Source organism: Rhinolophus sinicus, chromosome 3 (assembly GCF_057876585.1).
Source record: "Rhinolophus sinicus isolate RSI-liver-muscle chromosome 3, RSI-T2T, whole genome shotgun sequence".
In the NCBI taxonomy this organism is placed as follows: Eukaryota; Metazoa; Chordata; class Mammalia; order Chiroptera; family Rhinolophidae; genus Rhinolophus; species Rhinolophus sinicus.
In genome coordinates this window covers 127223139-127239637 of record NC_142503.1, presented here as the reverse complement: position 1 = coordinate 127239637, position 16499 = coordinate 127223139, and the positions used below count along the sequence as shown (strand labels likewise).

At 47.3% G+C, this 16499-nt stretch overlaps 1 protein-coding gene and 1 pseudogene across 1 annotated transcript; both read right to left on the bottom strand.

Annotated features, from left to right (window-relative positions):
• Nucleotides 1-724: 724 nt before the first annotated feature.
• LOC109439940 (mast cell protease 1A-like) lies at nucleotides 725-3754 on the bottom strand. Its single transcript, XM_074328099.2, has 5 exons — nucleotides 3529-3754; nucleotides 2436-2580; nucleotides 1833-1968; nucleotides 1392-1649; nucleotides 725-994 (listed from the first exon to the last, which is right to left on the bottom strand). The coding sequence occupies exons 1-5, from the start codon at nucleotides 3689-3691 to the stop codon at nucleotides 833-835; spliced, it is 864 nt and encodes a 287-aa protein (XP_074184200.2). The 5' UTR covers nucleotides 3692-3754; the 3' UTR covers nucleotides 725-832.
• Nucleotides 3755-10339: 6585 nt separating this feature from the next.
• Nucleotides 10340-13588, bottom strand: LOC109439989 (granzyme B-like; annotated as a pseudogene).
• Nucleotides 13589-16499: the final 2911 nt, after the last annotated feature.

Genomic DNA, 16499 nt, shown 5'->3' with positions numbered 1-16499 from the left:
ACACACACACACACACACACACACACACACAATGGGAGGTGGGGACAGGCTGGCCTAGATCAAGATGGAAGAGCACCTTGAAGGTCATTTCGGGCTGCAGGAGGATGGGCGGCCAGGACAGCAGAGGTTGCCCTGAGCCCTGCGCCCAAGAAAGGGCTGTGACAGGCACTGCGCTGGGCCTGGGAGTACTCAAGGGCCCTCCTGAATCTTCTCAGGCTTCCAACTGCTCTGATTTGGGGAAGGAGTGTTTCGTGGGGTGAAATGACAGCTTTCCAAAAGCTTCTCACCCATTTCTATTCTGATAGGAGAAATGGCCCCCTACCCAGAGAGTCTCAGCTCATCCTTCTTTCAATTTCTGAATTCTTTTATGTTGTGTATTGGCCCTCGGTTCTGCCAGTGGGGTAGGGCTGTGGGTGTGGATTGAAGTAGGAGAGGAATATGGATGCCATACGAGGGTTGTCAGGATGAGGGTCACTTTTTCCTGGGGAGTCGCTCCTTTTTCTGGATGAAGCTTACATTCAGCCTGGCAGGGGGAGCTGGCACTGGGACGTTGTATTTGGAAGCAGTTTGTTATCGATGCAGCATGATTTTTTATTGTAGAGATGGAAGGTGAGTTACACTGAAGGGGGAAGCCTGTAAGAGATCAGAGATGTGAACAGATGGTTGCTGGACACAACAGTAGGTAAGTAATAAAGGTTTTGGTGAATAAAGGAGGAATGAATGATTTCCAGTCTAGAGATGGGAGTTTATTAAGTGTCTGGCAGAGCTTCTAAACCTACTGCAGTATTGGCCTGTGCCCCAGAGAAGATGGATGGATCAGTTCCGGGGTGCCTCAATGTGGTCTCCGCAGATTGAAGCGTTTCATTGTTCTTTTTATCCAGGGCACAAAGTATTTAATCCTGGTGTAGACTGCTGGAGGTTTTCCAGTATTTTTTCCAAAGGAGACAATGCCCTCTGCCTTCTGTCCACATACGAGGGGGCCTCCGGAGTCCCCCTGAGGGCAGAGGGATAAACGACTTAGTAGGACTTTCTCCTGGTCCGACCCACCTTGTTGTATCAAGGGTGAATGGTCGCTGTTAGGGGGCTGTGTGGCAGTTCAGTGCCAGGACAGGCCTTGTTCCCTCTCTAGGTCCTAGGTCCAGGGTTACACCCTGGCTCTGATGGGTCCCGTTCTCCTTTCTCCATAAAGCCTGTCCATAAGTGGCTGTGGGACAGTCTCTCATTCTCCCCCACCTCCCGCCCCCAGGGAGCCGGCACCAGAATATCTGAGGACATAGGTGTATGTATTGCCACTGAGCCCGAGCTGCCAAGAAGCACAGGGCACACTGCCCTGGGTCTCCTCAAAGCTCGCCTGTGCCCAGGGCTGAGCAAGGACAATGATGGGGTCTTACCTCAAAAGGAGTCTGAATCGTTTTCGGGTCCCCCACACATATCTGGAATTCCTTGTTGTAATAGCTGAAGCGCGAAGTACATTCTTCGTCTCTCTGGATTTCAAGTTCTACCTCATGCAGTTTCGCAGGGCCTGGGGTGTTCACACCCAGCCGCCCCCAGCCGGCCACACTGCACTCCATCCCAGGCTTCACCCCATCTCTTCTCCCGGGCAGGTCGATGATTGTCACGGCGCCGTTCAGTTTGGCTTTTTCCTCCAGCTGAAAGCAGAGGACAGGAATTCTAATATACTTGTGGTCCACAGACTGCAGGGACAGTCGTGTGGTTGTCATCTTCACTGCCCTGGGACAAGTAAAGGGGCCACACTGGAAAGAAGGACAGACAGTGGTCATGTGGACACAAAACCCTGGGGCTAAAGTGTGCAAGATGCAGTGGAGCCCTACCTTCAGTAACATGATGTCGTTCGCAAACGTGATACTGTCATATTTTGGGTGGGGTATGGGTGTTCTCACCGGGATGACCTGCTGGGTACTCTCATTCACCTTGATGTTGTGGGCTCCCAGGACGACAGTAATTGAGCTGCAGAGACCAGAGAGGGTGGTTAAGTCACAGGAGATATAGCCTAGGGGCTGTGAAGGAAAGCGGCCAGCTGGGGACAGGGCAGGACTGGAGTGGAGAGGAGTGACAGGGTCCCTGGGGTTGAGCACGTTTGTGCCTCTGCTTCTTGGCAGCTCGTGCTCAGAGGCAGTTCCTGGAGCAGATTTCATTGTGCTGAGCTTGCCTATCGCTAAGCCAAACTGTGAAGGTCTCACATGTGCCCGCTGGGCTCCCGGGCACAACCTCCATCTCCTTCCCATGCCACCATTGATCAGTGCCTTCTGTCTTCAACAGGCCACCTGCATTGAGCTGTCCCTCCCTCCCCAAAACTTACCTGCCTTCCGAAGAGCTCCTCTGTGTTACTAGGTGGCTCTAGTCTGTATCCCCCGAGATGAGGGTTCCCTTCCAGGTGTCTACAGAAGGGTGGGGGCCCAGGCGCAACTCCTCACCTTCCCAGGCAGTGAGCTGCTGTCAGCACAAAGTCCTCACGCACAAGGAAACCTCCACAGTAGCTATTCTTTGAAGTTAGGAACTTAATATATGCCATGTAGGGACGAGAATGAGGCTCAGCTTCATGGCCCCCGATGATTTCCCCTGAAAGAAATATTGTACCCTGTGTGCTGTGCTTGTGGAGTCAAGGACTGAAGCCAGGGAGGCTGGGATAACCTGGGGCAGGTTTGGGAGGAGTGGGATGGAGACGGTGAGGTCTGTAGTCGTCAGCAGTAACAAGAAGGTGTCCTGCGGGTAACTGGGTCAATATATTCATGGCCTGACAGGTGACCCACAAGACTCAGATTGTCCCTCTGACAAAGAGAAGGACAGTCCTATTCCTCAATTGCAGCTGCACACACGTATGTGAGCAGAGAGGATTTGTGTTTGGAACAAGCAGGGAAGGCCCTGTACATCCTGGAAAATCCTTTCCCTGACGTCCCCTGGGTCCTCTCTCCATTCTTGTTTCCCAGGCTCACTGAGCTGCTGCAGGTTTGTAATACTCGGAACATTTTGACTGACAAATTACCAGAGAGAACTTGAGGTTGAACAAGCCAATCACAAGTGTTAAGGGGACTAGGAGGCCACCAATTCTGGGACCAACTGTGTCCTCAGCTTCTTTCCTGGGCAGCATAGGAATGAGACAGCTTGGAGAAGGAGGAGAGGATTGAGGGTAGATTTTAAGACATTGAGTTAGAATGTGAGAGGTTCAGCCCCTTATCCAAGGTTCCCTTTCCTGGGGAATTAATTATTTCTCATTCTCAGCTTCCAATCTTCTTCCAGATTCCTTTGTGGAAGAGCCCACATTCCAGTTGAGAAGGGAAGACCTGGGAAGGACAGGGTACCCACTGGCCCTCCTGGAGAACAGCCCTCTGTCCTGCATTCCCGTGGAGTGTTTATTCTGCATCAGATACGCTGGTGTTTGATTCGGGGCTGAACCTAGAGTTCAGAAAGTTCCTGGGGATGGACCAGGCCCAGAATGTGTAGCGTCTGATTATGGCTGTGCCAGTGTGCATTGGGGTCGGGAGTCTGTTGGTCGTGACAGTCACTCACCTGCCTCTGCCTTGGGGGAGAGAAGAAGGGCCATCAGGAGCAGAAGTGGCTGCATCTTGTCAGGAAAGCGGCCCAGGTGAGAGCTGCTGGTGCTGCCTCTTGGTCTTCTAACTCGAGGGCTGTCCCATGTTAAGGCCTTTATCACTTCATCCTCTATTTGCATGCCTGACGCAGCTGTCTGTTGAAATATTCAATCCTGAGTGGAGTAAGAACTTATCAGTAACGACATAAGCACCTGTAGCTCTTGATAAAGTGCTTGGCACAGCAGCTGAAACAGGAAACAGTGGCTACAAAGTGGGGTGGTGGGAGATGCTGTATTAGCCAGTAGCAGGTCCCAGAGCCCCCAGAAACCTGAGTCTCATGATGATGCCTGCAAGAACTCCTCATTTCCTTGGCTTTTGCAGACAGTTTATTGAGGCCCCTTTTTTGAGCCTCAGGGGTATTGGTCATGAGATTTCTTGCATCTGGTGGAGACAAACCCATCAGTGATCAGATAAAGATGGTGAGGGCACAGTTAGAGGGATGGATACAATGGTGTGGCAATAGTGCTGAGGGGGCTTATTCCAGTTTCTAAAAAACCGAGTGGTTTCAAACAACAATGTCAACACAATTTATCTTCTCACAAATCTGCATGTTGGTCAGGATGTAGTGTGGATGCTCCCCTTTGCTCCCCTTCCTGTCAGGGGAGGCTTGAGCCTGGAGCCTGGGATCAGCCGAGGGATGACTGACACATGCCCAGTGGTTGGTGCTGCTGCCCACTGGGCATGTCAGTTCCTCTCCGTGAGGGCCTCTCGTATGGTCTCTGCATAGGATCGGTCGGTCTGGCAACATGATGGTGGGTTTCTGCAGAGTGAGCACCTGTGAAAAATCGACCCGGGTAGAAGATGTGTTCTTTTCTTACCTGGACATTGATGTCGTGTGGTATCTATTGTACCACATGCTACTGCCTCAATCAAAAGCCCTGACCCAGATTTAAAAAGGAAGCAGTGCTGCAGGCATGTAAGAAGAGCCTGTGGGATGGGACATACACAGTGACCGTTAGAGCAAAGCACAGTCTGCCACTCCGCTTTAGGTGCATGTACAGGTGGCCAGACGAGTCGAAACCAGTCATCCCTGTCAGCCTGGGTCACAGCCTTTGCAAAGGTCGGGTGCTCTGTCCAAACCACGTGTCCTGAGAATGGAAGAGGGTTGGCTCTCCCCAAAGCTGTTCTCTTTAATGAATTACTGATACCATGTGAGGTGGGAATGGATGCCAGGAAGCCAAAGCAGTGTTGTCAGACCACTGTCCAAAGAACTGCTATATTTCTGATATCCTGGTACTATGCCAATATGTGCATTAAACGTGATTTCAATAGAATAACTGCACTAGAAAATATAGTTTATTCTCCTTGCCTTATACAAATTCTAGACTCTTCTAAAGTTCATGTGGAAAATAAGCATGCAAGAATAGCTAGGAAAATTATGACAAAAAGAAAAAGAATGGTAAGGGAGAGGGTTAGCTTTTTACACCCTAAAACGGTCCTATAATATTTCTTTCCTGAAAATAACACTATGCTGACACATGAATAAACAGAGAGACCAATGAAACGGAATAGAAAGTCCAGAAACATTTCCAAGTATGTAAAGACATATAGTTTCTGATAAGGTGGCGTTTCAATGCATTGGGAAAGAGACTTTCTAATGAGGGATATTGCAACAACTAGATAGTGTTTTTTTGAGATATCAAGATGGAGTATATTTCACATAAACCACCAGAATACACTCGAAATGGATAAGAGACTCAAATACACAAAATAAAACTGTAAGGGCACTGGAAATAAACATGAGTAAATTTCTTTATAAACTCAGAAGTGGGAAAGCCTTTCTAGCAATAACTCTAAATAGAGAAACATAAAATAACAGATTGATAAATAAATTTTAGTATGTTAAAAATCATCTTTAAAAGTTTGAATGTCATAAAGCAGCGTACGCAAACTCAAAATACAGACAACAAACATGGAAATAAATCATTGCAATATGTATCACAATTAAAGAGGGAACCTATGTTATATAGAAAGAACTGTGAAAATTCAGAATAGAAATACAGAAATGTTGACAGAAGAATGGGCAAAAACCTGCACAGATCACGGTAAAATATATTTAAAAAATAATGTAGAGAATGTCAACTTCACTCATATGAAGAGAAATGGAAATAAATATGAAGAAATGGAAATGAAACTTCAACTGAGACACTTTAGCTCTTTTCACAGGTGGCCAAAATTCAAACGTTAAACAGCACACTTCATGGGCAAGGTTGTTTTCTTTGGATTGGTTGCAGAGTATCTCTTTTGTATTTCTATAGTTTTACATTCATTCTACCCATGTCTTTATATTTAGGATGTGTCTCTTGTATACAGCACAAAATTGGGTCTTGCATTGTTTTAGCCAGACAGGCAACCTCTGCCTTTTAATTGGAGTGTTTAATCTGTTCACATTTAATGCGATTACCGAGAGGGTTGGGATGAAGAATATCATATTGCCATTTGATTTCTCTCAGCATCATTTCTTCTTTCCTTTGTCCTTTTCCTCTTTTCTTTGGAGGTGTCTCATTGTGTTTTGTTTTTTTGTCCTGTAATTATGTTCTTGTACGTGGTCTGACAATTAAGTTCGAGAACTTGTTTCTAAGTATTTTTGATATCAGATGGATCATTCATTATGAATTTGTACCAACTGGACAAACAGTTAACGAAGTTTACTATTTGGAAGGGCTGCAAAGGCTGTGTGAAAAAGTTACACAACCTGAACTTTTCACCAGCAATTCATGGTTCTTGCATCACGACAATATACAAGCTTACACGTACTGTCTGTGATGGAGTTTTTAGCCAGTAAACAAATAATTGTTTTAGAACACCCTCCGTACTCACCTAATCTGGCCCCCAATGACTTCTTTCATTACCCAAAGATAAAGTAACTATTGAAAGGAAGACATTTAGATGAAGTCGTAGTGATATTCAGCAATGAGGTATGTAGCACTTTTTCTCGGAGGAGTTCGCAAACTTGATTGTCAGGCCTAGTATATTATTAAAGTAGTTACTGTAGGGTACAATATGCCTTCTTCACACATCACAGTCTACTTGGAATTAATGTTATAGCACTTCCTATGAGAACCTCATAATGCTACGTTTCTGTTTATCGTCCCTCCCACCTTTTGTACTTCATCTCATTTTAAAGTTTAATTTCTCTTTTCCCCTTCTGCTTACAATGGAGAACGTTTCCCTTCATCCTGAACATCTTCTAGTAATTCTTTCAGTGCACGTGTGATGGCAACAAATTCTCTTACCTGTGCTCTTTTGAACACATCATTATTTTCATCTTCATTTTTAAGCAATGTTTTCAGTAGATATAGAATTCCAGATCTAGGTTGCTTATTTCTTGTTTATCAACTATTTGAAAATATCACTTTACTGTCATCTGACTTTATCATTTCTGATGAGAAGCTCATTGTAAATCTTATTGTTGCTTCCCCTAAAGTAAGGTAACTTATATTTTCCCTCTGTCTAATTTCAACTTTTTCTCTTTTTCTTTGATTGTCACCATTTTGAATATTATGGTATGTGCGTAGATGTGACTGTCTTTGTCCTATCGGACGTTCACTGATCATCCTGAATCTGTGGATTAGAAATGGAGTCTAGCAAGAGGCCTAGACAAAAAGGAACCCATTGCTGTACTCCTTTGATGCTAAAATATGTTTCTTGTTCAAACTCAGTGTTGTGTAGGATACCAAGACAGGAAACAAACCCTGTAGGACCTAAGTCCACATAGAGTGGAAGTAAGGCAGAAGTATGGTGCTGGGCAGGGAAGGCAGAGCCATCCCAATGCATGTTACTGGGACAAGTGAGCAAGCTCTTGCCTTCCTTTTGGCCTATTCCCCCTGCTCAAGGAGCTGGCTTTGCAGTTCTCTCTGAAGCCGTGCTGAGCCCTCACTCTTCTTGTGGGTCTGGAGGGAAGAAGGGGTGGTGGAAATGGGTCTTGGTGAGCAGAGACGTTACAGAGGTATCTTATTCTGTTTCATTTTTGAATGTTCATGACAAAGATTTTTAAGCAAGTGAAGGAATGCTTCCCCCATGTTGGGGTGGCAGGGGTGGGAGGGGTGCTTCCACAGGCAAAGGACATTTGAAGGAATCAACATTTTAAGGTGCTTACCAGCCTCCATCCCAATGTGTCCATGGGCAGACTTCAGCACACAAAGGAAAGTGTTTTGAATACTTGTCACAATTTGCTGGCATGGGAGCCTAGAGGCTTTCTCTCCAGGGAGTTGTCTGAGGGGAAGCTTATCTTTTGTTCAAGGAGCCAGGAATTTGTTGCAGGTCAGGTGTTAGAAAACATATAAGACCTGTTGCAGCGCTGGCTGCAAGGGGGCCTGGACTCAGTCCAGGCTCTGTCCTAACTCTGTGGTACTTTCAGTTGCTAGCCACTGCCTCCTGGGACTTTTTGTCTCTCTCTCCCTCTCTCATTTCTCAAAAGAGGATGTCGTACAACATGGTCCTCAAAGTTGTTTTAAACTACGGAAACATATCCTCAAAGTAAATGTTGTATCTAAAGCAGGTTGAGGCTCGAAAACTTTTTAAAATACTAGTTTTGCTTTGCATTTTATGTTTTCCTTTGTCTTTTTCAGTCAAGGCGCCAGGCCTTTAGCAAGTCTTAGATGTGGGGATTTTTTTGCAGCTGCAAATCAGTAGCTGTGTGACAATACAGTTCTCCACTTGTAAAAGTGCCCAAGGTCATTCAGTGATGTGTTGCTGCATGCTTTGTGTGCAACAAGATGTGAGAAGCCATATGAGCCTTTGAGAGTTAGGCCACCTCACGCAGGAAGAGAGTGTAGTGTTTTGTGTATTTGGGGCAGGAAGGAATTATTCCAGAGCTGGAACTTACGCTCAGCTGTCAGGCAGTGCCCCACGATAGTGTCAAGACATGGAGAGATGACTACTGGGAAGGTAGGGTGGGGTGAGCCCAGCCCAGGGAGAACCTTGCTCAGCCAAAATATCTTTCTAGAGATAAATAAATGTGGCCTCTGAGCCAAGAACTTTCCGACCTTGAAGTGTCTAGATAGTCTTAGATACCATGGATGCAGCAGTAACCATGACGGATTAAGCAGCAGAGGCATTCCTCCATTTTCCAGACCACGTGAGCCTCCTGATTCTACAAAAGCCGGAGCTTGCAGTCATGACAGGGATCATGTTTCTGGCCCGTCCAATCGGGTGGGGGTTTAAAGTCAGACTCTCACTGCATTCTAGCAGGTACGCAACCAGGTTTTCCTACCCTTTGAATCTGTACAATGACATTCACACCTGCTACTTTGAAAGCAAATGAAAATGAGGCTGCCCCACCTGCCTGCTGCCCTCTCCCCTGGGTGAAGAGGATGTTCCAGTGAACAGTTTGGCAACTTCACATGTAGGAACTAAAGGACTGAAGGCATTCCCAATCCCGTGCACTGCTGTTCTACTGTCACATGTGATAAAACTCGTTCAGGGTGTAAGCTGAAATAAAACTAAATACCAGTGCTTCCCTCCTGTAGGCTTCCCACATAGACCTAGGCCACGTGGACGCATGTGAAGGAGGAGAGGGCATTGGATGATTTGGATAAAAGCCAACACTGTCATTTTCTTTTGGGTTTGGGTGACAGAACCTGTATTATGTTCACTGTACATCCTCAATGCCTGGCCCGTAGTAAGTGCTCCATCAGCACGTGTTTGTTGATCGATAGAAAACACTGTGCTTTGCAGTCCTTCTGCAGAGCAGAGTCCTTTCTAACTGAAAATGTCGAGACAGCCCGAGGTGGCCAACAGGGAGTCTTAGCCTAGAGGCCAGCAGTGACTCAGCAGAGCAGGCTGACAGGGACTAAGGCTACCGAGTGACCAGGAGGCCAGTAGCCTCTGAGCACATGTGGGACACTGGGCTGGATGTGAGGGGTTGAGCTGACCCTGTCGGGGTGGGGGATGAGGGCAAGGGTTTGGAGAGACATCCTGCCAGCCCTGTCCTCCAGGGGTCCTGCCTGGTGCAGGCACAGGCCTGGGGCCTCTGATCACCCTCTGTCAGGGTGTTAGCTGGGGAGTCATCTCTGTGGCGAGACCCGGCTGGAAGCACATGCAGCTCTGGGTGTCCTAGGTGGGAGGGACATGGGATGTGGTCACCTCAGATCTGTGGTCTGGAGGGGACAGGAGTTAGTAGACTCTGAGACCTCTCAGCGGTAAGCAGGATGCAGAAAGAGGGACACAGGGTCCTGGAGGCCAAGCTGTGCTCTGATCTCAGAGGAGGGCAGAGTAGGGCAAGGAAAGAATCAGCCTTGGTGAGAATGAGAGCTTGTCAAGGCCCCTCGCCCCCTCAACTCTGCCAGCGTCCCTGGCTCTGGGAGTGAATGTCCTGCTCAGGAGGGATTTCCCGTCCCCGGTGTGGGGTGGGGGTGATGCCCTTAAGCTGCTGCTCCACGCTGGGCGTCCAGCACACAGGGTGTTACCCCTTCCTCTCTGCCATGTAACACAGGGGAAGGAGGTAAGCAGTTCAAGCTGAGCCCCAGCACCCGAGAGACTCGCGTTTTCTTCTGATGGGGCTCAGCTTCAGCCCTGGCACAGGGCAGCCCTGGAGGTACAGGTGTGGGTAAGAAGGAGCTGGGGAACAGCTTCGCGCGGGGTTTGGGGGAGGTGGTGGGGGCATGGGGAAGAAGAGGAAGCAGAAAACAGCAGAATTGCTCCCTTGGCCATCTACGCATAGAGTTGATGCTGTGAATCATGCTCAATGAATATACAAGGAACCAGCTCTTCCCACTCAGCTAAGAGGCATTTATTAGGGTGCTGACACCACCTGCCCTCTCCCACCCCCTCAGTGTGATTCTGGATTCGCTCGAGAAGACATTGTGGTTCCTGAAGTCAGGCTTTGTCCATGGTTTCCTTTATCCAGGGCAGGAAACTTGAGACTTTGGTGTAGGTCCGAGGAGATGTCCCATTTTTAGTTCCGTAGGAGACGATTCCCTGGATCACACGTCGGCACACGAGAGGGCCCCCGGAGTCTCCCTGCAGACAGACGGGGGGCGGGGATTGAGCAGCTCTCCTCCTGGTCCTGCCCTCTCTGCCATCCCAAGCCCCCTCTCAGAGAAGGCCATCTCGCGTGGCTGCCATGTGGGAGACCAGAGGGCGGCAGGCCGCTGTGGGACCCTCAGCTTGGACATTGTCACAGCTTTACTTCACCCCAGGTGTCAGTTCCCTCTCCTCTCCCAGGTCCTGGATGCTCTTCCTCTGCAGGTGCTGTGGGACTGTGGCTCGTCTACTGTGTAAGGACATGAAAGCAGGCGGCTGGGGTTGACACTTAGCATGGAGGACGAGCCTGTTATCCAGGGTGGGTGACAACTCTGCTCACGCAGGGAGCACAGTTATACAAGCGCTGTGCCTCAGTGTGTGCCAGAGAATTACAGAATCATCCTCTGGAGGAGGACCATGTATAGATTGACCAGGGGCTCTTGGTTGGTTCTCAGAGGCCCTATTTCTCCCCAGCTCTGGCTGCTCTCCGTTGTCCTTCTGTGGAGAAAGATCACAGGCTGACGGGTGGAGAGTTCCCCACTCCTTGGGTCTCCACATCCCCATCCTTCCCCAAACAGCTCTCTCCCCAGATCCAAGTTAGCCACACTCAATCTCACCTGAAAGGAAGCCTTTTCTGTCGGGTTCCCCACGCAGAGTTGAATGGGTCATTATAGTTTTGTAGGTAGCTTTCACACTCCCAATCCTCTTGTACGGTCAGCTCCACTTCCTTAGAGTGTTTGCTAACGTGCCCATTGTGGTGACCTGTCCCCAGCTGGCAACAGTGCACTTCTGCCTGGCCTCACCGAGACCTTGCCCCTGGGTAGGCGGATAGACTTCACAGCTTTATTCAGCTTGATATTTTCCTTTAGCTGATGGGGAAGAGGCAAGACAGGCCAGGTCAGCCAGCGACACCATGGTCTGGACATGGGATAGGGCTGCACTGTCTTCCTTCCCCTCTGAGGTACTGGGACTGGTCAGGTGGCCAGGATGGGCAAGATAGGAGGAAGAGGTCACAGTGAGAGGAGAAACAGTCTGGACCAAGGAGAGCAATCACAGGAGGAGGTTTCCTTACATGCAGTAACATGATGTCATTGGAGATGTTCATCGGATTGTAGTCTGGGTGGGGGATGGCTTTTGTCACCTGGAAGACCTGCTGGGTCTTCTCCTGTTTCTTGATGTTGTGGGCTCCCCGGGTGACCCTGATGATCTGCACAGAGAGCAGAGCGGGAGTGTGGGGGGCACGGGGTCTCAGGACATACAGCCCATGAGTCATGAAGATAAGGTGACAGCTGAGGTGGGACAGGGCTGCAGTTTGGGGAAATCAAGGCAACAAGAGGGCCAGGAGCTGAGTGTTCTCTCTGCTTCTGAAGGACACTGAGGGTAGGGCTTCTGGGAGCTGTCTCTTGCCCTCAGGCAGTATCATGACATTGCCTGAGTTTGCATGTTTACCCTAATGCACACTTTCGTCCTCAACCATTGCTGGATTTGGCCCGTGTGGTCCCTCTCTTCTCAACTTGCTACTTGTTCTCACCTCTCACCAGCTTGCCTGTCTTATTTCTCAGCTTTTCATCTCCCATTCATTCTTTCAGATAGCTCCTGTGAAGAGCTTTTGTGGACTTGAGTTAGTAGGAGCCGGGGAGTTCACCTGGGCTGCAGCCCCTGGGGAAGGACAGGGGACCCTTTAGGGGTCTCGGGGAAGTGGAAGGTGTATGCTGGCTGCTGCCCCTCACCTTCCGCTGCAGTGAGCAGCCGTCAGAACAAAGTTCTCTCCCACAGGGAAACCTCCACACGTCTTCTTCCCTTTGTCCACAAACTGAATGTAGGCCATGTAGGGGCGGGAATGGGGCTTGGCCACATGTCCCCGATGATCTCCTCTGAAGGAAAAGTTTGTTGTGCTTCTGTGCACTCACTGAGGCCACCAGGAAGACATTGACTTAACTCTAAACTGCTGGGGACTTGGGAGCCTGGGCTGGCCTCGAACTCGGAGGGTCTCACGTTTCTCCTCTCAAAAGGGAAGAGCAGCGGGCTTTGTCTATGAGTTTTTCTCCACATTTAGTTGGAGGTGAGCATAACTGTCTTTGGGACAGCAAAGTCCAAGAGGCTCCTGAAAATTCGTCTCTGGACATTGCTTGGTTTCAATTGAGTTTCTGAGGTTCTGTGGTGCCGTGAAGTCCAGAACAATAATGCTATCTAGTGGCCAGACTTAAGTTTAGGGCTCTGGGTTTATGCCCAATAAGTGTTTATTGGCTGCATGAAGCCAACAATGGACCTCTTGAGGTGGTTTGGTAGGGGCAGTGCTGTGAGATTCTGGAAAGCAGAGAACATTGGAGTTGCCAAACTCAGTGGCCCATCCTTGAAAGAGAGGAGCCGCTAAAGGCCTGGGAAGAAAGGCAGAATTGGAGAAAGGGAATGAGGGGCCTTGGGACTGAGCTAAGGCAAGAGCACTCTTCTGGGCACAGGGACCCCGTAACTCTGGGGTGTGCTGAGCTCTGGGCTTCCTTCCTAAGAAGACACTGAGGAGAGCACCTGTCCCATCCCAGACATGGAAGCCAGGACTGCTGTCCAGTTTTCCACCCTCAGCCAGGCAATTCTAGGGAAGTTCCCCTTTCCAGATGGCGAACGTAGGTCCTGGGGAGGAAATAGAACCCGCTGGATTTTCTTGAGAACAGCCTTCTGCCCTGCCTTTATGCTGATAGCTTATCCAGCATCATGCTTGGGGGTCTGAGATGGGACAGGAGCTGGGGTTCAGAACATTCCTGGTGGATAGATGGTTCAGGGATGTGTGGAAGAGGAAGAGGTCTGCAACCTCTGTGGGAGCGAGAGTGGGGATTGTCAGTCACCTGCCTCTACTCCGGGGGGCAGTAGAAAGGCCAGCAGAAGCAGGAGCTGGAACGGCCACATCTTCCCAGGAAAGCTGCCCAGATTGGATCGCTGGTGTTCCTCCGTGCTCTCTTTTAGCCCCTGGGAGAGGAAGGAGGTGCAGGTGGGCTCAGGGACCTCGAGTTCCTCTCTGGTTTTGTAGTGTTTCATTCTAGAAGGCTTTCTATGAAAGCTTCCCCGCGCTCACACCTCCTGCCTGATGACATTCTCTGGGTGGTTGTGTGAGAATTAAGCATAGACCACATCAGTAGCCACAGCTGATGACTCAGACCAGACATCTTGTTCCAGCCCAGAGCAGGAACCCAAGGGTCTGAGGTGGGGGCTGTAGGATGTGGTATTGACCAGTAGATGTGTTGGAACCCTGACACCTGAGTCCCCAGTGATAGAACCACCAATGCCTTATTTCCATGCTACCAAGTCCATCTAGATAATTTCTTTTACAGATGTGTGTTTAGGCCCTTCTCTGTGCTATGATGAAATGTACTGGAGCTGTGTCTCCTTCCCTTACAGAGCTGGCCATCTGGTGGAGGAGACAGAAACATCAGTGACCAGAGTACTGTATGGGAAGGGCCATGGTGGAGGGATGCACAAGACAGTGAGAGAGCATGGACATCATCTACTAAACTGATACAGCAGCTCATTCATCACCACAGCTTCCTTCCTAGGGACTGTTCTCTTGTTAGTTTCCTGTTAATCTCAGGTTTTCTTCTGTTAATTTAGGAATTAATCTGCTGTTAATTTGCAAAACCTCAGAGTGATAGAGTCCATCTCTCCTGTCAATATTTTTAACAAAAGTCCTGCACTTGATGTGTATTGGCCTAAAGTAGTGAATCCCTGTGCCCCTACAAGTTGAATCCACTGATTGATTTAAGCCTAGGTCATTCCTATTTTGGGTAGGCTGGGGTTGGTCTCACTCAAACCACTCGAACTAAGACTGGGAAAGGGCTGGTTTCCCAAAGGAAGTTCAGATTGCTAAACTGCCAATACCACGTGAAGTGTGAAAGCGTGCTGGGCAACCAAAGGCCAGTAATTGTCCTGTTAGTGTTCGCTGTCCTCTGTCCAGAGTGCCACAGTTCTGAAATAGCAGGCTTGGCACATAATAGGTTCCCAGTTGATAAACAAATTATGCTGATGACCTCACTATACTGTAGTGGACCTGTGTTTCTAAACATCCAAGCTCAATTCTGTTCAAAGAACAACTAAGAATCTCTGAGTGGTTAGATTCTGGTAATTTAAATTTCCATTTTTGCGTTTTCTGTGCTTTACAATTTTTTCTATGATGACTATTATGTATCAAAATGCATAATTTCAGTGTAAATGTTCTCCTTATCATAATCTACTTTTTTGAACTTAGCTTGCCTAGTAGTAGACTTTTTAAAAATAAAAATACTTCTCTGATTATAATTGCAATATAAGTTCATTAAGAAAATTTGGAGAGTAGAAAGGAAAAGTATCATTCATTTGCCTATCTCCCACCCATAGACTGTTACCATAAGTAGTGCATTTTAAATACATGGGATCATGTTATATGTACAATGCAATTTTCTTTTATCCTCAGGTAACCCTACAATGTACGCATATTCCCCATGCCCTTAATAATCTATTATTCAATACCACTATAGTCTCTCTTCACTAGTTATTAAAAAAAATGAACCTGGAATTAATTTCTATAATTTTTGGAAAATTAAAAAAATAATTCAATCAAGAGAAAACAATGAAAATGATCTGGTTTCTGATTAGTCATTGATAATCATCTTTAATATCGTGATCTAATACATTTTACCCTCATTTATATCATCACTTTTAAAATTAAAAAGGGATTGTGGTAAACGGAAGACTATGTTATGACCTTTTAAAAATTGAGGTGAAATTCACATAACATAAAATTAACTATTTGAAAGTGTACAATTAAGTGCCATTTAGTGCATGCAACTACCACCTCTCTCTAGTTTCAAAACTTTTCCATGACTCCATGAAAACATTTTGTCCATACCCATTGAGCTGTGGACCCATTAAGTTGTGGGTTAACTTGGGCACTGAATCACTTCCCAGTCTCCCTCTCCCACCCGCCCCCCACCCCAAGCCTGGCAGCCACTAATCTTCTTTCTATCTTTATGGATTTGCATATTCTGGATAGTTCATATAAAATGAATCATACAATGTGACCTGTTGTGTCTGGCTTCTTCACTTAGCATAATGATTTTGAGGTTCATCCAAGTTGTAGCATGTATCAGTGTTTTTTCCTTTTTTTATGGCCAAACAGTATTCCATTGCATGTATATGGCACAATTTCTCCATTAATCGTTAATAAACATTTAGGGTGTTTGCACCTTTGGCTATTGTGACTAATGCTGCTATAAATATTTGTGAACAGACTTCTGTGTGGATGACATGTTTTCATTTCCCTTGGATACACCTGTATTCCTAGGAGGGAACTGCTGGGTCGTACGGTAATTCTGTGTTTAAGTTTTTGAGGAATCACTGAACTGTTTATTGCAGTGGTTGCACTATTTTATAATCTCGCCAGGAATGTACAAGTGTTTCTATTTCCCCACAAACTTGTCAACACTTGTTATTTTTCATGTTTTGATTATAGCCATTCTAGTAGGTATGAAGTGGTATCTCATTGTGGTTTTCATTTACATTCTGTTAATGACTAATGAGATTTAGCACATTTTTCTGTGTTTGCTGGTCATTTGTGTATCTTTCTTGGAGATATGTTGACCTATCTCACAATTCTCATTCCTATCCCCCGTCACTGTTTGGATTGGTTCTTTGAGAGTTGGGCTGGGGCCCCCAACACAGCCACCTTGACATGCTATGCTGATTGAGCTGAAAATGGAGCGGGTGGGGAGTTCAGGGAAATTTTTCTTTAAACTGTAATGGCTAGTCAAATGCCCAAGGCTGTGTAGGAAAGTTCTCCCAAATCCAGAAGTAGAAATACCAATTTAAGGTAGAGGAAAGCTTACTGCGGTGACATGTGGAAAAGAGTGTGAAACAGGTAACTTCCCAATGAAAAATCTGGAGAAAGCCTCACTGGGT